This window comes from Halichondria panicea, chromosome 10 (assembly GCF_963675165.1).
Source record: "Halichondria panicea chromosome 10, odHalPani1.1, whole genome shotgun sequence".
Taxonomy (NCBI): Eukaryota; Metazoa; Porifera; class Demospongiae; order Suberitida; family Halichondriidae; genus Halichondria; species Halichondria panicea.
The window spans coordinates 2,586,659-2,608,034 of NC_087386.1; the positions used below are offsets into that span (position 1 = coordinate 2,586,659).

At 38.8% G+C, this 21,376-nt stretch overlaps 4 protein-coding genes across 4 annotated transcripts; 2 read left to right on the forward strand and 2 right to left on the reverse strand.

The window, feature by feature from the left end:
• Window positions 1–864: 864 nt before the first annotated feature.
• On the reverse strand, window positions 865–2,562 carry LOC135343420 (uncharacterized). Its single transcript, XM_064540425.1, has one exon. It carries the CDS (start codon window positions 1,893–1,895, stop codon window positions 960–962), a length of 936 nt encoding a protein of 311 aa, XP_064396495.1. The 5' UTR covers window positions 1,896–2,562; the 3' UTR covers window positions 865–959.
• A 7,045-nt stretch (window positions 2,563–9,607) lies between these two features.
• LOC135342469 (ras-related protein Rab-8A-like) lies at window positions 9,608–10,237 on the reverse strand. Its single transcript, XM_064539200.1, has one exon. It carries the CDS (start codon window positions 10,235–10,237, stop codon window positions 9,608–9,610), a length of 630 nt encoding a protein of 209 aa, XP_064395270.1.
• A 1,282-nt stretch (window positions 10,238–11,519) lies between these two features.
• LOC135342240 (uncharacterized) lies at window positions 11,520–17,317 on the forward strand. Its single transcript, XM_064538934.1, has 3 exons — window positions 11,520–11,745; window positions 11,798–11,945; window positions 13,524–17,317. The coding sequence occupies exons 1-3, from the start codon at window positions 11,605–11,607 to the stop codon at window positions 17,309–17,311; spliced, it is 4,077 nt and encodes a 1,358-aa protein (XP_064395004.1). The 5' UTR covers window positions 11,520–11,604; the 3' UTR covers window positions 17,312–17,317.
• On the forward strand, window positions 17,317–19,965 carry LOC135342241 (uncharacterized). Its single transcript, XM_064538935.1, has 2 exons — window positions 17,317–19,103; window positions 19,221–19,965. The coding sequence occupies exons 1-2, from the start codon at window positions 17,417–17,419 to the stop codon at window positions 19,769–19,771; spliced, it is 2,238 nt and encodes a 745-aa protein (XP_064395005.1). The 5' UTR covers window positions 17,317–17,416; the 3' UTR covers window positions 19,772–19,965.
• The last annotated feature ends 1,411 nt before the right edge of the window (window positions 19,966–21,376 follow it).

Here is a 21,376-nt window from a genome sequence, read left to right on the forward strand (position 1 = left end):
CCACAGTAAAAATAATCATCACGGCACTAAGTCACAGAACACTGACAATTATTGTCATAGAGTTAATATCAGAATCATGGCCTCGACTTTTTTGTTCTGGTTCATTCCGATTTGAGAGGATGTCCGCAATGCACCTCATGTCTCTAGTTAAAAAACTTTCTCTACATTCTCTCCTCAGTGTCACGACATTAGTCTCCATAAACTTGAGCCCATGTTCTTCAGCAAACATTCTTCCTCTCTCTGTGCTCACTTGTCTGCTTTCAACCAGATCACACTTGTTACCCAATACCATTATCTGAACATTTTCGGGAGAATATTCCTTCACTTCATCCAGCCATCTACTCAAACGTGTAAAGCTCAATTCATTAGAAATAATTATCGTACAATAATAAAAGTCCTGAGCACCTTCTATAATATGTGGTGCTTCCCAGTCTTGTCGATTGCCCTTATTGGCTAGTCTCGAGACAATTCCTCAAATGCACTTTTAGATCTGGATGCAGATGCCTCAAGGGAATTAAGTGATGTATTAAACTGTTGTCTGCATAATTATATGGATAGTATGTGTATGTAAATCTACGCAATGGTTAAGGCCAGAGATACTCATTGGTGTATCGCCGGCTAGGAAAATAGCATAATCTTGTGGTAGATCTACGCTGTTTTCTGATGTTGTCATCTGTCTATTACATTACATGCATGTACAGTTAACATAAATTATATGCATGTACTTCCCTTGGAGGCAACCCTGCAAAACAATAGATAAACGTTTCCCACTGAGTCCTAAAAATGAGATTCGTCAAAACATAATTATGGCTGCAATAAGGTTGGCATATCTATATGTGTGCTTATGTTGAATTAACGGGATGATTCAATAAAGCAAAGACTTAACGTGGTTATAGTAAAACAAACAGAGCATTAATTTTGTTTGGACATAATTATACTTATTGTGGTCATGTCAGTGTCTACTGTACATTAGCAAGGTATCGATCGTATACTTCCTCCACGACTCTGTGTGCATTGTACTCCTCGTCTCTAACTCTCCTCTTATACCAACGAGCCAGGAGGCAGTACAGGACCAATCCAAACAGACTCAGTGCAGTTAATAATGAAGGGACAATGTGATATTGTAAATATATATGCCTTGAAATTAGTATAAATTTGATAAGGTAGTTCAGAGATAGTGAGAGAAGCAATATAAACATCACATATCCTGTGAGAAGTCCACGCATATTGTATGGTGACTGGGCACACACAAATTCCAAAATGCCATTTGTCAATAGTGCAAATACAAAACCACTGAGAGTTCCCGTGTAAAATACTGATACCCACGCATATGGACTGAATGTGATAGCCAAGTTTAGAATACTCTGTAACAGGCTAAACAGAGCTGCACCTCCAATTCGCTGGATAGATCTAGAAACTTTGTTTCTTACCAATGGATGCAATGCAAATTCGTAAACTACTGTTGCAACAATACCACTCAACCAAGGGTTGAAACTAAAAATATATACCATGTTTGAAGCACATTCAGTGATGTTGAGGTTGAGATAATCCTTCAGTGTTTTGTCAAACTCCGTGGATCTAGCATTGTTATAAATGCCTGCACATGCTTCTAAAATTATGAATATTGGAAAAGACAACACGAGTATTCTTAGAAAGGTTTTCACATCTTCAACTTGCTCTGTAGTGAACGGTCCACCAAATTTTGTTTTCCCCAGGTCTAATCTAGAGGGTACGTTTTCCTCCCAGTATGTGAGAGCACTGCGATAAATAGGAGCCTTGTGCTTGGCTGCAAACTTGAGAACTTGGTAGATAGTTTTAAGGGCTTGAGGTGACTTTGGCTCTATAATTAGCCATTTTGGAGCTAGCAGAAACATTGAAGAACAAATGATCACCATACAGTGACTGAAAACAAACTAAAAAGTTCCACTTTGTTTCTTTCCGACAATGATGTGCAATAAAGGAGCGAATTTGATAGCAATTTGGGAATCCAGCACCCGAAAATAATTGAAAACACAAACCAACTGATAAAGCTTGAAATATTAGTGGATGAAGCATCCGGCATTTGATCTAGACCAAGCTGTAAAGCTGTCGTTATGCAAACTAAGATACTTGCTATACCCACTGCGTCTACTAGTACTAAAACGACTTCACTTGTATACTGTAGCGCAATAGAATTTAGCATGGGGAAGTAGAGAACGTGAAGGGAGCCAAATAGCAATGCAGCTAGTGTAAAATAGCTGTTTACTTTGAAGACTCTGTAGTTTCCAAGCTTGGCATCTGCTAACCATCCTAGCAGTGGGATAGCAATGCAAGTTAAACATGATAGCACTATTAGTATCAGATAAAATTCTTCCTGGATTGAATATTTGAGGAACTTTTGTCCCAAATCTGACACAAAAGACCACAAAGTTGCACTAATAAATGTAGTCCATAATAAGACAAGAAATGCTCCTTTTGAATAGAAACACCTTACTCGATAGTTGCATCTTTTTCTGCTCACTGGATTTGTATGGCACTCCCTTGAGCTCCTGTTAGTAGATTCCATTCTTCAGTAGATCTATATACTGTTGCTAATGTTAAGATTTTATGTTGGTTGATATTATTATTATAGAAACGCTTGTGAAAGTTGATTGTGCTGTTGATGAATATAGTCCCAATTAATAAACATGGTGATATAAAGGTAATACCCGATGTGTCTGTTATGTTTACTCAGTCAATCACAGCTATACATGCATCACACTGATCGTCAAGATTGCCAAGATTCTAGAGGCAATAAAACAGATATAATTTATGCATGTGCATGTGTGCCATTATCAGATTACAGTAACATAACTATTACACAGGGTATAATAATAATGTGTACTTGATCCAGTTAATGGTGCAGCTGCATGTGCCTCTGATATGAAGTATGATGATTACATATATAGGGTCAGGAGGTCCGATAGGGTAGATAGTCAGTTTCATGCCGGCATGCCCTCTTCTCTTTATATAAGCCCTTGGTGTGAACAAGAGCGTTGTATGTATAAATCATATACCTTTTACTTCACATGCAACGATTGCCTGATAACAATTCACTATCAGAGCATAATTATGATACATATAAGATTGACGGTCCCAGAGCTTGTCACATTATTGTATACATGAAAAATACTATTTAAGTGAGGTGAAAAGGCTAAATATTATGGGGTGCATATCAACCAAGTGATCTGAGTTTTAACTGACCTAACTAGCTATAACTGAATGCGTGATGGATGCTTCGGAAGTTCATTTCAAAGAATCAATTAAGCTACATCTAACTGCATTGCTTATACAATCATATATTTCAGATTTTATTGTGAAGATTCACCATGTATAACTTCCTTGAAGAATTGGAACAGAGGAAGATTGCTTTCAAGGACTTGCTAATAATTATAAACATAATTATCTTTTTGATGAAGACTCTGCAGCATTCACTGGTCTCCGCAATGTAACAATTGTTCAGATTTCGTACCAGTGCAACCCAGATCATGTTCAAATAAGGGTTTGATAGCTCAATTGACATAATACCTGGGTTGTTAGAGCTGCACAATATAATTATTAGCAGTACTATTCACGGAATTGGAACAGCAGCCCGTGTCAATATCTCTGGATGGGAATTAGATTGTAGGGAATAAATGTAACGTATGTATTATACAGAGGGAGTTTAAGATGGAACTCCCCTGGGGGGTTTTCCCTAGTCTTGCACGTGTGATATATCACTCTATTCCTCAAATGCACTTTTAGATCTACATGCAGATGCCTCAAGGGAATTAAGTGATGTAAACTGTATGCATAATAATATGGCTATATATATGTATGTAGATCTACGCAATGGTATAGAAAGGCAGAGAAACTCATTGGTGTATATCACCGGACCCTGCTACGAAAATGGGATTTGACTGGTTCTGCGCCAAAGGATATGGTGAGCCTTTTGTTTCAAAATGGCGATACAAAATACCATGTGTTGGTGTCCCAAACTGGAAGGATAAATCGACCCCATGTGTTTTATCAACTCGAGTTCATCTGGTAGGGATCGACTCGATGTGTTTTATCAACTCGATTTTATGGACTTCATCTGGTAAGGATCGACTCGATGTGTTTTATCAACTCGATTTAGCGACTGCTTCTGGTAAGGATCGACTGGATTCCAGGTCGCTGGGGGAAAAGGCGAGTTTCGAGGGCGGCCTGATATGGTTGTAGTCGCAGTACTCTAGCCCTTTCCCCGTTGAAGCCGCCGTCATATGACAGCCACTCTAGTGGTGATTTTCAAAAATTTGCTGTGTACGCTGTGTTGGAGCTATGCACACACTGTAGGTACCAGCACATGCGCATTGAGCTGCTCTTTCACACGGTATCTTTAATATGCTGCCTTGAGGTACACTTGGTACAATAATGTTGAAAGAAAAGTGACCGTTTAATAATGTTTCAAGATCTTTGTAGTACAACCTTAGTGAGGTTCTAGAGCAGCTACACAGTGAGAATATCAATGCTTATGGCCTTATTGAGTGAGAGGATAGTGACTGGGATCATAACTAGATAAGAAGCTACCTCAAGCTAAAGAATATCGAGCCTGAAGGCCTGAGGAAGAAGCTCTTGCGATTGATAAACTTCTTGGATCTGGTAAGTCTAGAGTAGCATATGTAGTCTTGTAGGCTTCAGTATAACTGTATTTAGGCTAGTTAGTACAGCAGTGGACATCATGAGCCACCATTGAACTTGTAAACCTGTGTGTAGGTGAAGAAAACAATTCCCGGGAAAAGGGCGTCTGCTGGTACGACCTCACAGAGAACTTTATGCAGATCTTGATTGAACCATGTCACCGTGAGAACATTGAGAACACTTATTTAGTGTCTTTAGCCACTTTGTGCCATCATACAATATTATTTGTGTACATAATTGTGAATGTTTGTAAACAATTGCTAATTAGTGGGGGTGGTCAGTTGCTAGGTAACGAAGATGGTGTCAAGATACCTCTGGGGTCTGCGCTACCTGTAGGAAATAGTTACAAGTCATTTCAATGTATGGTTCATGATATATGAATTTTTAAAGAAAATTGTTATTTATTCTGTATTTTCTTGTTTTAATTAAAACGGGGAAAGGGCTAGCGTGCAACGAAGGCGCTAGGCTCAGACAAGGCACTGAGACTCTTGAGGCCACAGGCACGCCTACAGCAGCTCAGAGTAGCTCAGATGGGGACCTTCTGAACCTGAGATCACACAGCAGCTACTTGCTATGTTTCATGAACTCAAGAGTCAAGTAGACAAGCAATTAGTGATTTAAGTTACTGTGATCCAGCACAAGTAAGCTGCTGTGACCTTCTGCAGGCGTGCCTGGAAGGTCAGCTACTCTGACCTGCTGTAGGCCTGCCTGTGGCCTCAAGAGTCTCAGTGCCTTGTCTGAGCCTAGCGCCTTTGTTGCAAGAGTACAGCCGTAGATAGCATTGATATCAAGCCGCCCTCGAAACTCGCCTTTTCGCCCAGCGGCCTGGAATCGAGTCAATCCTCTCACCAGAAGAGATCGAGTTGATAAAACACATCGAGTTGATCCTTACCAAATGAAATCGAGTTGATATCATATCGAGTCATTCCCTACCAGATAAAATCGATAAAATTGAGTTGATAAAACAAATCGAGTTGATTTTTGGGACACCAACACATGGTATTTTGTATCGGCATTTTGAAACAAAAGGCTCACCATAAAAGGACAGTCTATTAATACTGTCATGTTCGTCACACAATTATAATCCTCCAAGAATATTTTCTCGTCTATATATAGTCTATGCTGTTTTCTGATATTGTTACCTAATAGTATATAATATTACAAACAATTATATTAAGTACATACATGCATGCATGTATTAATTCCCTTGAGGCAACCCTGCAAAACAATGGATAAACGCTTCAAACTGAAAATACGGTTGTCCCAAATGAGATTCCTCAAAACATTATGGTTGCAATAAGGTGAATGTGTGTTATGTTGAATTAATGGGATGGTTAAAGCAAAATCACAAGTAAACTCTATACGGTGCATGGTTAGTGAAACAAACAGAGCATTAAATGTTTACGTTTGGACGTATAATTATATAGTCATAATTATAGTCAGGTTGTCCCTTCGACAAGATGCACAATCAGTGTCTAGAATCTACTGTACATTAGCGAGGTATCGATCATAGACCTCTTCCACGACTCTGTGTGCATTGTAGTCTTCATCTCTAACTCTCCTCTTATACCAGCGAGCTAGGAGGCAGTACATGACCAATCCAAACAAATTCAGCGCAGTTAATAAGGAAGGGACAACGTGATATTGCGAATATATATGCCTTGACATTAGTAGAAATTTGATAAGTAAGTTCAGAGATAGTGAGAGAAACAATAGAAACATCACATATCCTGTGAGAAGTCCACGCATGTTGTATGGTGACTGCGCACACACAAATTCCAAGATGCCATTTGTCAAGAGTACAAATACGAAGCCACTGAGAATTCCCATGTAAAATACTGATACCCACGCATATGGACTGAATGTCATAGCCAGATTTAGAATACTCAGTAACAGGTTAAACACAGCTGCACCTCCAATTCGTTGGATAGATCTAGGTACTTTGTTTTTTACCAATGGATGCAGTGCAAATTCGTAAACTGCTGTTGCAACAATACCACTCAACCAAGGGTTGCAACTAAAAGTATATACCATGTATGAAGTACATTCAGTGATGTTGGGGTTGAGATAGTCCTTCAATGTTTTGTCAAACTCCGTGGATCTAGCATTGTTATAAATGCTCACACATGCTGCTGAAATTATAAATATTGGGAAAGACAATACGAGTATTCTTAGAAAGGTTTTCACATCTTCAACTTGCTCTGTAGTGAATGGTCCACCAAATTTTGTTTTCCCCAGGTCTAATCTAGAGGGTACGTTTTCCTCCCAGTATGTGAGAGCACTGCGATAAATAGGAGCCTTGTGCTTGGCTGCAAACTTGAGAACTTGGTAGATAGTTTTAAGGGCTTGAGGTGACTTTGGCTCTATAATTAGCCATTTTGGAGCTAGCAGAAACATTGAAGAACAAATGATTACCATACAAGTCACTGGAAACAAACCAAAAAGTTTCGCTTTGTTTCTTTCCGACATTGAATCACATGTGCAATAAAGGAGCACATTTGATATCAATTTAGGAATCCAGCACCCGAAAATGATTGAAAACACAAACCAACTGATAAAGCTTGAAATATTAGTGGATGAAGCATCTGGCATTTGATCTAGACCAAGCTGTAAAGCTGTCGTTATGCAAACTAAGGTACTCGCTGCACCCACTGCGTGTACTAGTACTAAAACGACTTCACTTGTGTACTGTAGCGCAATAGAATTTAGCATGGGAAAGTAGAGAATATGAAAGGAGCCAAATAGCATTGCAGCTAGTGTAAAATAGCTGTTTATTTTAAAGACTCTGTAGTTTCCAAGCTTGGCATCTGCTAACCATCCTAGCAGTGGGATAGCAATGCAAGTTAGACATGATAGTACTATTAGTACTAAATAAAATTCTCCCTGGTATGAATATTTGAGGAACTTTTGTCCCAAATCTGACACAAAAGACCACAAAGTTGCACTGATAAATGTAGTCCATAATAAGACAAGAAATGCTCCTTTTGAATAGAAATACCTCACTGGATAGTTGAATATTTTTCTGCTCACTGGATTTGTATGGTACTCCCTTGAGCTGCTGTTAGTAGATTCCATTCTTCATATAGATCTATACTGTTACTAAAGATTTTATGTGGTTGATATAGAAACGCTTGTGAAATAGTTGATAACAAACGATGTTCAGTCCCAACGATAAGGATGAAAAACATGTTGGTATAGATGATAAACATGGTGATATAAAAGTAATACCCGATGTTTCTATTATGAAATACATTTTACTCAGTCGATTACAACTATATACACCGACACTGATGCATGGTCATGAGATTGCCAAGATTCTAGAGGCAATACAACAGATATACGTGTGTGCCATTGTCCTCACTCCCTAATAATAATATAGATCACCTTTATAATTATAACAACTTTTTTCAATAACATCATTGATAATTTACGATATAATTATAAGACATATAGATCTATACCAAGAGTGCATACTCCATATTATTTGGCACATGGTAAAATAAGGTAGTCTCTACACAATAATATTATTGACATTAAAGATGCATTACACAATATCTATTTCACAGAAAGCTGGCACCAAGAGAGATTATTCATATACATGATGCTATAAAGAGACAACCAGCGTATTGTTTCAATCCTTTGCTATAGCTTTTGAATATAGCTAATACCAAGAGTTCCTAATGAACTCTTGGTCCTATCTATAACTACCCCCCCCCCCCCGCATAAATTGATTGAAGAGCTAACTTTTCAATCTATGCATGATTACATACCGTATAGCGGGTAATTTTCGGGGGATAAAATATTTGTGGTTCAGCAATATTGAGACATTTCGTGGGTAATATTTTCGTGGTTGCTTATATAGCTTGCACTGCAGGTAAAAGTAGGCAAGGTCGCTTCATTCGTGGGTAAAATATTCGTGGTCAGAGGTAAAACCACGAATATTTTGCCCCAAGAAAATTACCCGCTATACGGTAGCCTGTTCACTATTATTAATGCAGCTGATCGATGTTATCATTTAGTGTTCAAAGTGAATCATACTCCTTCATACACTCCTGTTTCATGAATTTTACTACAAAACATTTGGCACCCACTTAAATGTGGTCAATTAAATGTTTTTTACCAACAAACTATTGTGGTATCTCTGTCAACACAAGTTGGTTAGAGAGGTACAGTATATAGTGCTATTACTATACTGAAACAGGAGTGTTGAAGAGGATTATTATTCTGAAATGGGTGTTAACCAATTTTACTATGATTTTACCTTGCTTGTGGTTGTGCAACCGGACGTGACACCGACCACATTAGAAATGCTGCAATCTGATTGGGCTGCAACTATAGTTGCAAAGACAAATCCCAGATAAGCTTGAAACCCTACCTCCTGTCAGGGATGGTCGGGCTCCACCCAACTAGGCTGGAGGTACAAATCACATGGGTGTATGCTGATATCATTAACCACTACACCTACGCACCCACTTAAGATGAGGTCTGATAGTGACGTGTGGTATGACATACTCATACAGGAACCTGGTTTACACTACAACTGCTACAGTTGCTTCATACACTCCTGCTATAAATGAATGCAGAAGGAATAGCTGAAGCACTCCTGTTTTAAACAGCTGTCTCATAATTGGTTCCGTCTCACAAAAATTATACCCTATCTACCCTACAGTAGTAGTTGGAGGAATATAGAAATAAAGTTCGTCCCATCATATCCTTATTTACTGCCTCCAACTCGTTATAACAAGCAAGAACAAGAAAAAGGTAAAACCTGGGGACGAGGCTACCTATAGCTCCTAACCCTAACCCTATATAGTTATACATTATGACCTATAATACTCAGTCCCCCTAGCTTGGACCTAGAAGGTCAAAAGCTGGATTTAACCGATCGCAGAGCCTAATTAGATGACCACAGTACAATAATACCGCGGCACTAAGTCACAGAACAAGAATTTGTCGTAGAGTTAATATCAGTATCCTGGCCTTGACTTTCTTGTTCTGGTTCATTCCAATTTGAGAGGGTGTCTGCAATGCACCTCATGTCTCTAGTTAAAATCAAAAATGCTTTTTCTACATTCTCTCCTGTTACAACATTGGTCTCCATAAACTTGAGTCCATGTTCTTCAGCAAACATTCTTCCTCTCTCTGTGCTCACTTGTCTGCTCTCAATCAGATCACACTTGTTACCCAATACCATTATCTGAACATTTTCAGGAGAATGTTCCTTCACTTCATCCAGCCATCTACTCAAATGTGTAAAGCTCAATTCGTTAGAAATGTCGTACAATAATAGAAGTCCTGAGCACCCTCTATAATATGCAGCATGCATGGTTCGAAATCGCTCATGACCAGCTGTATCCCAAATTTGTAACTTGGCAACTTTATCGTCCACTTGAAAGGAACGGATGGCAAAGTCAATGCCAATGTTTGAGATGACAGGAGGACCAGGTGGAAATCCAATATGCTGAGTGATTCCTCTAATCATGGAGCTCTTTCCAACACTCATATCACCCACTAGGACCACTTTGAATAGGTAGTCATACTCCGGAGATAAGTATGCCATTCTAGTTTTATTTTGGTCAGGTAAGGGTCGGTAAGGGTCATCTCAATTAGCATGCACATGATAACAATTTAGGAATCCAGAACCGGAAATAATTGACCAACTGATGAAGCTTGAAATATTTGTGGATGAAGCATCTGGCATTTGATTTAGACCAAGCTGTAAAGCTGTCGTTATGCAAACTAAGATACTTGCTACACCCACTGCGTCTACTGGTACTAAAACGACTTCACTTGTGTAGATCTACTGTAGCGCAATAGAATTTAGCATGGGAAAGTAGAGAATATGAAGGGAGCCGAATAGCATTGCAGCTAGTGTAAAGTAACTGTTTATTTTAGATACTCTGTAGTTTCCAAGCTTGGCATCGGCTAACCATCCTAGCAGTGGGATAGCAATGCAAGTTAGACATGATAGCACTATTAGTACTAAATAAAATCCCCCTGGTATGTATATTTGAAGAACTTTTGTCCCAAATCTGACATAATAACACCACAAAGTTGCACTGATAAATGTAGTCCATAATAAGACAAGAAACGCTCCTTTTGAATAGACTTTAATTAAAGAAACACCTCACTCGATAGTGAATGTGAAGTACACTTAACATTAAAGATGCATTACACAATATCGATTTCACAGAAATCTGGCACCAAAAAAGATTATTCCATACATGATGCTATAAAGAGACAACCAAAAATAGGTGCGTATTGTTTCAATCCTTTTGCTATAGCTAATACCCATGCATGCAGTGCTGTATAGTCATCATAATTTTCAGAGAAAACTAGTGTGGTTACTCTACATCCTGCAGTTCATACCACATTTCTACAGGGTTGGTTTTACTTGATCCAATTACTTATAGCTGTATAAATGCTCAGTGAATGCAAATGGAATTAGATCTAGTTTATTCAATTAGTGGTGCATGTAACAATTAGTTGCAGCTTTCATGTTGGTATAGGGTTACCCATGCTGCCATTCACTGTGGCAGGCATACACAGGGTACCGCACAGTTAGAATATATGTACTTGCTCTAGTTAAAGGTACATGCAGCTGTATGCATGTCTCAGTGAATGCAAATATAATTATTTTATTCAATTAGTGCATGTAACAATTAGTGGTGGCTTTTTATGTTGGTAAGGGTTACCCATGCTGCCATTCAGATCGTTTACCATGGCATTCACAGCTGCGTAACACAGCTGCACAGTTCTGTGAGCAGCGAGCAGCGTAAACAACATTCATATGACTTTGTCACTTGTATTGTGGTTTATAGTGGCATCATGGGATTTTGAGCATATACATATATAAATGGCCAGAGTAATGCTATGAGCATCAGAGTAGCAACATAGCTCAGAAGTTCTCAGCTGGAATATGTCATAATGAATATCAAAGGGTTGGTGCTAACCTGTGCATGCACAGTGTTCCTGTCAGTTGGAGTTCAGAGTGCAGGACCACTGGCTGCATTCACTGAGCAGATTCTTCAAGATGTCACTGCAGCTGACATAGCCAAGGAACTCAATGTAATGTGAAACTAGTTAATTTAATGTCCTTTACTTTATTTTATTCCACTAGGAACTTGCCGATGGTTTTACGAACCAGTTGAATACAGACGTGGAGTTATTCAAGGAGCCAGACGAAACATTGTGTAAACATGTCAAGAACAGGCTACATAAGCTTTCAGTGCAAAGCAAAGTGCAGTACATGTCCACCAACAACACTGGTATGTGCAAGCATGGTGTTCTTACAATAATTGTAATGAGTCACTACTATGTAGTTTAAGCGCTATGGTATAATTATACTTGCGTATCTTTCGTTATGCATGATTATCGCGCTATATGCATGCATGTTTGATACCAGTTTCGTATGTCATGGCATAGATAGAAGAGGAAGAGGGATTGGTAACGGAAGTACCCTTGTGTAATATCCGCTTTACCCGCGGTTCGAGGCTGTGTCAAAAAGCTAAAGCTGTAGCAGTGGCGGATCCAGAGGGGGTTGTTTGGGTTCAATTGAACCCCCCTTTGAGAAAGAAATGAGTGGGAGGCTCAAGCAACTAATCAGCAAGTTGTTCCTTTCTTACTAGCTTTCACATGCACTTCTCACTTACCTTTAGTCCTGCGAAGCTTTGTCTGTGCAGATTCAGTGACTATGAAGGCTAAAAACTCTCTAGCGTAGTGCATGCAGATTGCTTATGAAAAGTGGTTACCTTTTTTTTAGGAAAAAATTCGGTGTGTTAATGCGCATGCTCACTGTTTCGAAGAAGTAACGACCTTTTTTTTAGGTAAAATAACAGTCCTTGACCCGCTCAGAGCCCTGGAACCCCCCTTTCAAGAATCTTAGATCCGCCACTGTGTAGATGGGCGTGGTCCGGCTAGGCCAAGCTGATGGCCTATTTTCTACACACAGTGCATAATATACCACAAGCATATATGCTCAGTCTGTGCAACTCATTCATATAAAATAGGTCTATACCTATTTTAGCAGTTATAACCAGCACACTTACACGTTTTAGCAGTACAAGACTATAAATAGCAGCTGTTCGCCTAAAACTTTACTGGAATGTCCCTTTTTACTAGATGTGGTCAGCCATTAGCAAGTATACAACACATGGCTCACAGACTGGGCATGTTATATATTACTGAAAAAGATTATGTCTCGAGAAAACAACTTTCTTATTTTGAGCGAGTTACCTGGCAAAATAGCCTCGTTTATAGGGCGTAACGCGGATAGTTTTCGAGGTTTTACTGCAAATTCAATAATCACGTGAACTGCTTCCGTTACCAATCCCTCTTACTCTTCTATCTATGGTCATGGCAACCAAGAGTCCACAATAAGAAAAAGAGTATCGAACGAAATATTGCCTTACATCAGATGTATTCGAAAAGTAATGTGACTTCTTGTCAAGCTGAAGTGCATGATCAAATGACAATTTGGCAATAGCATTTTTTGCTGCCTCGAGGCAAGTGGTGGCTCGAGGCACTCGGATTGGTCAGTTATACCAAGCAGGAAATCATGTTATTTTCTGGCGCAAGATAAAGCTTTGTTCGATACTCTCTCTTTTTTTTTATTATGGACTCTTATTCAAATAACGATATTAATTTTGATCTTGCTAAAACTCTTTTTTAGGGAAAATTAACTATATTCCAGTAATAATTATAGTAGCTTTAATTGAATGCATGATGGATGCTTCGGAGGTTCCCTTCAAAGTATCAATTAAGCTACATCTATATCTTCGATTCACCACATTGAATTACTTATACAGATAGATTCACCAAGGTATGCACGTATAACTTCCTTGCAGGATTTAATGAAAGTGGAACAGAGGTGGTAGATAGATTCTTCAAGGACTTGCTTGTAACAGAGTTTTTTGAAGAAGACTCCAAAGCATTTACTGCTCTCCGCAATGTAACAATTGTCCAGATTTCGTACCAGTGCAACCCGGAGCATGTTCGAATAAGATGTGAAGGGTTTGATAGCTCAATTGTCATAATACCTAGGTTGTTAGAGCTGCACAATATATCAGCAGTACTATTCATGGAATCGGAACAGCAGCCCGTGTCAATATCTCTGGATGGGAATTGGATTATCGCTGATATGGAAATATATATAGAATTATCGTATCAGCCAGCCACAAATCGATTCTCTATATTGCTAGGAACAGAGTTAGAGAGTGTTATTCTATCTCAGAGCATTGAGGTCATTGCATCTCAACTGACGACTCTATCTCTTCGTCTGCCCAACAAACTCAGATCTAGACTACAACGATTCAAAGTTACCGGTACTGTTGATGATCAATCAAATGGTATTTTGATCCTGTCAGCATCTTTTGATTCCCTTAATCGAGTTTTCCTGATCTTGAAGAGAGATAATAGTTCGCTAGAAACAGCCATTGCAGTGGACTTTGCCGGTATTCTGATTAGTGATGTCATTCGCAGTGTGACAGGACAATATATGTCCTCATTGTCGCCCCTTGGCACTCTCTCTCTACCAGAGGTAGGCTTTATCCACTCTACAGGTCCTATTACTTCTGAGCTAGTATTTGAATGCTTCAATAGTAGCAAAACTTTGCAATGCTATGGCGATGCAATTCCAAAAGGTGCTACAGGATTCTTCCAACTTTCTGAAGATTTATTTGAAATAGAATATCGTAACAGAACAATCTTTTTTGCTGCCAAGAAAGGCAATCACGTGACTGTGAGGACTTTGCTGGAATCAATATCATCAGTTGATATCGTAAGTATTCAGCTTCCGTCTTTGATAAGTGACATTTTAGATGTTAGCATCAGATATGTCAAATTTGATCCAGCTGCCTCTCAAATTTATATATCAGCAGAATTACAAAGAACAATAAACTTCTTTAGTGGAATTATTTTGATTGATACTCCCACCATTACTTTGATCGTCAACAAAGGGGATGTGAGTATTGAAATACTCGGCAATATCACTCTTGCTGGTACTCAGGTTGAAGTAAAGCTCACTTACTCTGCAGACACAGATCAGTTCAGCGTTTTCAGTGAATTTAGCTCTACCTCTCTTAGTATTGGAAAAATTCTTGACAATTTGACAGCTTTATCCCTCCCTCTGCCTAGTACGTTCAGCTCATCTCGACAAAGATTCAAAATTGCTGGTAATTTTAATGAACAATCTGATGGTACTGTGCTTATATCAGCTTCTATTGATTCTCTTAATCGTGCATATCTGATCTTACAAAGAGACAACAATACACTAGACACGGCAATAGCTGTTGACTTCACTAGAATTGGTTTTAGCGAAATGATTCGTAGTGTGACAGGACAAAACGTATTGTCAACTATAGTGCCTTCCATTGATTCAATAGTTGTTGCCGAGACAGGTTTGGCCATTTCAACAGGCTCGATTTCTTCAGAGTTAGTTCGTGAATGCTTCAATATTAGTCGAACACTACGTTGTTTTGGAACAACAATTCCCTTTGGTTCTTCTGGATTCTTTCGTTTTTCAAAGAGTATTATTTTCCAGATTGTAAATCAGAAGAATAAGCCTTCATTCACTATCAAGAAAGGCTCCGTTAGCATAAGAGACCTATTGGAATTTTTTCCATTATTGGATGTATCAAGTGTTCGAGTCCCTTCTGCCATTAAAGAGATTTTGAACATTGCTGTAAAAGATTTCGGGTTTAACCTTATTGAAGAGACAACTTTTATCACAATTGAGCTTGGTCGAACACTGGATTTCTTTAATGGGCTTATTTCAATGGATGCTCCGGTTATTACTCTAACTGTTGATGAAGGTGACGTGAACATTGAAATATTCGGTGAAATCACTCTTGCTGGTACTCGGGTTGAACTAAAGCTCACTTACTCTGCAGACACTGATCAGTTCAATGTTTTCAGTGAACTCAGTTCCACCTCTCTCAGTATTGAAAATGTTATTGAGGCACTAACAACCTTATCCCTGCCACTACCAAATAAGTTCAACTCTTCTCTGCAGACGTTTAAAATTGCTGGCACAGTTGATAGCCTATCAAATGGTGTTATTATCATATCGTCATCCATTAAAACGAAAAGTCGTGTTTTTCTGATATTAAAGAGAGATAACGGTACGCTAGAAACAGCACTTGCGGTAGACTTTGCCGATGTTCTGATCAGTGATGTCATTTTGAGTGTGACTGGACAAGACGTGTCCTTGTTTCCACTCCTTGGAAGTCTCTTTCTTCCTGAGGTAGGCTTTGCCCTCTCCACTGGTTCTATTGTTTCTGACCTATTGTCTGAATGCTTCAATAGTAGCAAGATTTTGCAATGCTATGATGGTACCATTCCAAATGGTGCTTCAGGATTTTTTCACCTTTCTGGAAATCTAATCAAAATTGATTATCGCAACACGATGGTTTCATTTCTAGTCAAGCAAGGTTCTTTCAGAACAGAAGATTTTTTACGGCTGTTGTCAATAGATTCGTCAAGAATACGACTTCCATCTGTAATTGGACGCATTCTCAACATCAACATCAAAGATTTTGGATTAGACCTCATCAGTGAGACAATCTTCCTCACTATTCCATATGACAGGACAATAAATATTTTGAATGGGCTTATTTCAATTGATGCTCCAATTATTACTCTGGTTGTCAACGAAGGTGATGTGAATATCGAAGTACTCGGTAACATCGCTCTTGCTGGTACTCAAGTTGAACTGAAACTCATTTACTCTGCAGACACAGGTCAGTTCAGTGTTTTCAGTGATTTTAGCTCCTCCTCTCTCAGTTTTGCGAGCGTTGTTGAGGAATTGACAACCCTATCCCTGCCATTGCCTAGCAAGTTCAGTTCTACTCTACAAACATTCAAAATTGCTGGCACAGTTGATCAACGTGTTTCAAATGGCATTCTAGTCATATCTCTTTCCATTGGAAACCAAAACCGTGCATTCCTGATTTTGAAGAATGAAAGTAACAAGTTTGAGACAACAATAGCACTCGATATTGTTGGTGTCATGCTCAGTGATGTGATTCAAAGTGTGAGTGGAAGGGATCTATCGTCTCTCCCATTTGTTGGTAGTGTGTCTCTCCCAAAAATGGGATTCGCTGTTTCTCCGAGCCTAATATCCTCTGAACTTCTATTAGAATGCTTTAATAATACTTTCCTCCTCCAGTGCTATGGAGACACTATCCCAAAAGGTTATTCTGGCTTTGTTGATTTCGATTTTTCTGACGATGTTTACAATATTACCTATTCGAATGAATTGATGACATTTACCACTAAAAATGGAGATTTGAATGTAAGAAATGTTCTTGATTTAGTACTTGCCCCTCTAGATATTCTAAGAGTCAAAATTCCAAACTTCTTGGGAAACATTTTCGACACTGGCATTAATGATTTTGGTTTGGATTTATCGGAAAACAATATATTTGTTGATTTTGAGCTTGGCAGTATAAATCTTTTTGGTGGGCTTATACGAATATCAGCACCTTCAATTGCATTGAATGTGTCTCTTAATAACAGTAATGTTGCAGTTGAAGTTAGGAAAGGAGTTTTTGTTTTTGCTAGTGTGGAGTTTGATTTTCAAATAACTCAACAAAATGGCAAGTATGCCCTCAATGCTAACTGTGAAAATATATAATTATCGTCACTGGTAGCAGGATTCTCGGCCAAGGTTCTACCAGCTGTATTGCAACCACTTACTCAAACATTGAATTTTCTCAACTTTGGAATTGTAGATTTTAGTATGGTTTTACCACTGGATGCTAACTTTTCGCAAGTCTTCTTTTCTGGAAAACCCACAATTGCTGGCTATACGGTTGCTTGTATGACTGCTACAGTTGTTAAGGATCAATATGATAATGAGATTGATGTAGTGGTCGAATTAGACCTTGGCAGTGCTAACTTGGCTGGTGTCATTGGAGAAATAGCGCCTTTTGCATCAAGTATCCTGAGGCTTTTACCGTTCCTGAATCAAGATGTCGATTTAGCATTGATAATGTCTCCAAAACATATAACAGATCTTAGTTTATCCAGAGGCAATGAACAACTAATCATAAATCAAGGCATCACTATAAAAGCTGAGATACCATTCCCCTCGAGCAGCTCCTGTGGTGCGGATCCATTTTGTAAATTTCTTAGTTTAATCCTTCCATCAGACACTGTTTTGTATTTGGATTCCACCATTATCAATACAAATGACTTTCAGTTAATAGCTAGCCTCACTGGGGATATAAGCTTAGGGGGGCTAACGATAACTCACGCAGGAATGGAGCTCAGAGTGAGTGATGAGCACACCAGCATTGGTATAATTGGAAAGATGTCACTACGAAATCCTAGGTTGGATTTTACAATCAGATTGTTTTTATCACAGACTGGCATGGTGCTAGAATTGACGGCTGCAGGCTGCTGGCGAGATGCACTTGGACTACCAATCAATATCTGTAATGTACGTGGATCATTTGGAATTGGACCTGCTACTGGGATTACGGAGCTATCACTGGGAGGAGAGGTTCATTTAGGAGGAAAATGTGATGGGCAAGATCCATTAATAGCAATTGGATATGTCGGATTGAACACAGTGGAGCCTCAAAAGAACTACTACTATGCCAGTTTTCCTAATGGTTTAACAATTGACTCTCTCCTGCAGATCTTGTGTATTCCTATCAACTCCCTTCCGTCCCCGATTGCTAATACTGGATTTAAACCAGGATTTACCACTTCTTTTAATGGTAGTCCACTTCCAAAAGTTTTTCCTGAAATCGATTTATATATTCCACCCGGATTCAATCTAAAGGGTGCTGTTAACATTTTCGGCTTTGAAGTGAAAGCAAATGTATCGATAAGTCCATCTGAAGGGATGTATGTATCTATTGAGCTTGAACCTCTCGAAGTTGGAAACCTTTTTCGCATGTATGCCTCTAGAAGTGATAGAACCCATGGACCATATCTGACAGCAGACCTCAGAACTAATGTAGTACCAAAAGTGGAAGCTAGTGGCTACTTATATGTTCTTGGTTTTTCTGTTGAAGCAAGTTTGACAATTACGAAAGAATCGATGTCAGCTACCATTGAAGGCCGCATTTTGAATATTGTTGATGCAGGAATAACTGTGACTGCTCCTGTCACAGGAATATTTTCATCGGCAGAATTTGGAGTAAAAGGATATTTTAAAAACTCGTTTTTCAACCAAATTGAAAGTGCTATTGATAATGCTGCCGAAGGACTAGCTGATGTAACAGATGCAGCTGTGGGTGTCGCTCAAGCAGTGTTTGATACTGCAAGTGAAGTATTTGATAGTGCCTCAGATGGGCTAGCAGGTGCTAGACGGAGTGTGGATAGACTTCAAGGAAAATTCGACGGTGCTGTCAGAGAAGTGAACAGATTAATACGGAGAGTTGACAGTGTCTGTAGTACCCGAAGATGTGGATCAAGTAAGTTTAACTATAAGAATGGCAACGTATAATACTGATATGCAAATTACAATGTTTAGTTGAATTTTACAGATTGTTTAATTAAATTATGGATTGACTGTTTTATTTAATTTTCAGTTTGTGTCCCCGGTTGTGGCAGATGTAGCTGCAGTTGGAGGAGGTGTGGTTGTCATTGCTCAGGCTGCTACTCACGAATAACTGACCCTGTCTGTAAGGCTGTTAACGTAGCATGTGAGGTAGTTAAAGCTCCAATTAAGATATTATTGATTGCTGCCCGAGAAACAGTGAGGTTGGTTGGTAACAGTCTAGATATAGCCAAAGAAGCCTTTCGTGCGGCTGAGCGTATTGCTGATGCTGCAAGTCGTGGATTAACTCAAGCTTCTGATTCTTTGGAGGATGTTAAAGATGCCTTCAGGGATGGCATAAGACTAATTGCTGAAATTGCCACTTATGGATTACAAAATCTTCTGGTAATTGAAGAAATAACATTCGAAGCATCACTAGGTACTGCAAATCTTGGAAGATTTGAGATATCAGTCACTGTAGTAGTCCTCGGTAGCCGACAGACTCTCACACTGAGTATTGATCTCAACAATATTCTAAGGACAATTACACGTCCTCTGGCTGGTCTGATTGGAAATAATAAACTTCTTAACAGCATTGGATAAATCTCGACCTCTCTGTCTCTATATATATATAATTATATATACACAAGAAAAATTTACTCTTATAGATCATATATTGATGCACACAACTGACATTTTGTAGCTATACAAGTATCGTTACACTATAGTGTTATGCCTATTACCCTGTACGTATATGTATATACACCCCTGCTGACACAATATTAATTTTGTGCAAATTTTCTATATTAGATTGATATCAGAATCGAGTGCATGTTTGATTTTGGGGACCAAAACGGTTATGTATGTACAGCATCTGGCATTTGATCTAGACCAAGCTGTAAAGCTGTTAGTTATGCAAACTAAGGTACTCGCTATACCCACTGCGTGTACTAGTACTAAAACGACTTCACTTGTGTACTGTAGCGCAATAGAATTTAGCATGGGAAAGTAGAGAATATGAAGAGAAACGAATAGCAATGCAGCTAGTGTAAAGTAACTGTTTACTTTAAAGACTCTGTAGTTTATTATTATTATTATTATTATTAAGACTTTACAGCCTGTAACGTGAGTGATATAAAAACAAGTGATTGTTGTAGCAAAGACTATAGCTGACAGACTGTGCCGCATTGAGCGACACAGCTGGATAATTTAATGATTACATGTGAAGCTAGCTATAATTACGTGTGTAGCATCTGTTGCATGGGCACATTAAGTGGTAGGTACATGGGATGTCAGAGACAAAGTTTTGTTTGAAGTGCTCCCAGAAGTAATGGTGGAGTGTATTCTTTGTTGAAGTTAGTGGTGCGCTGATATCCATCAGCATAGTGGGCATCAAGTTCCATAACCTTGTGATACGATTGAGGTAGAAGTGTCTGCTTGCGCTGTAGTGATTGGCTTGTACAGTGAGTTTGTTGTTGCAACTGAAGCGGGTGCGACCAGTAACGAATTTTATGTGATCTCTTATGTTGAAGTTGTCCGAGGGTTCCTTTAGTGACTTTACTAGAAACATTATGTCCTGTATTTCAAACCAGTACATTAGAGGTAGTAGCTTCAAATCGGACAGCCTTGATCTGTATGAGCTTGAGTAATCATTGAGTATGAATTTGGTGGCTCTCCTCTGGATTCTTTCTAGTTTTTGAATGTCCTTGATCAAATTTGGTCTCCAGACTTGGGAGCAGTAGGTGACCTGGGATCTAACTAGTTTCCAAGCTTAGCGTCGGCTAACCATCCTAGCAGTGGGATAGCAATGCAAGTTAGACATAATAGTACTATTAGTAGACTACTAGATAAAATTCTCCCTGGTATGAATATTTGAGGAACTTTTTGTCCCAAATCTGACACAAAAGACCACAAAGTTGCACTGATAAATGTAGTCCATAATAGGACAAGAAATGCTCCTTTTGAATAGAAACACCTCACTCGATATATAGTTGCATATTTTTCTGCTCACTGGATTTGTATGGTACTCCCTTGAGCTGCTGCAGGTTAGTAGATTTCATTCTTCAGTATAGATCTATACTGTTACTAATAAGATTTTATGTGGTTGATATAGAAACGCTTGTGAAATAGTTGATTATGAACGAACAATGTTCAGTCCCAACGATAAGGATGATAAACATGTTGGTATAGATAATAAACATGGCGATA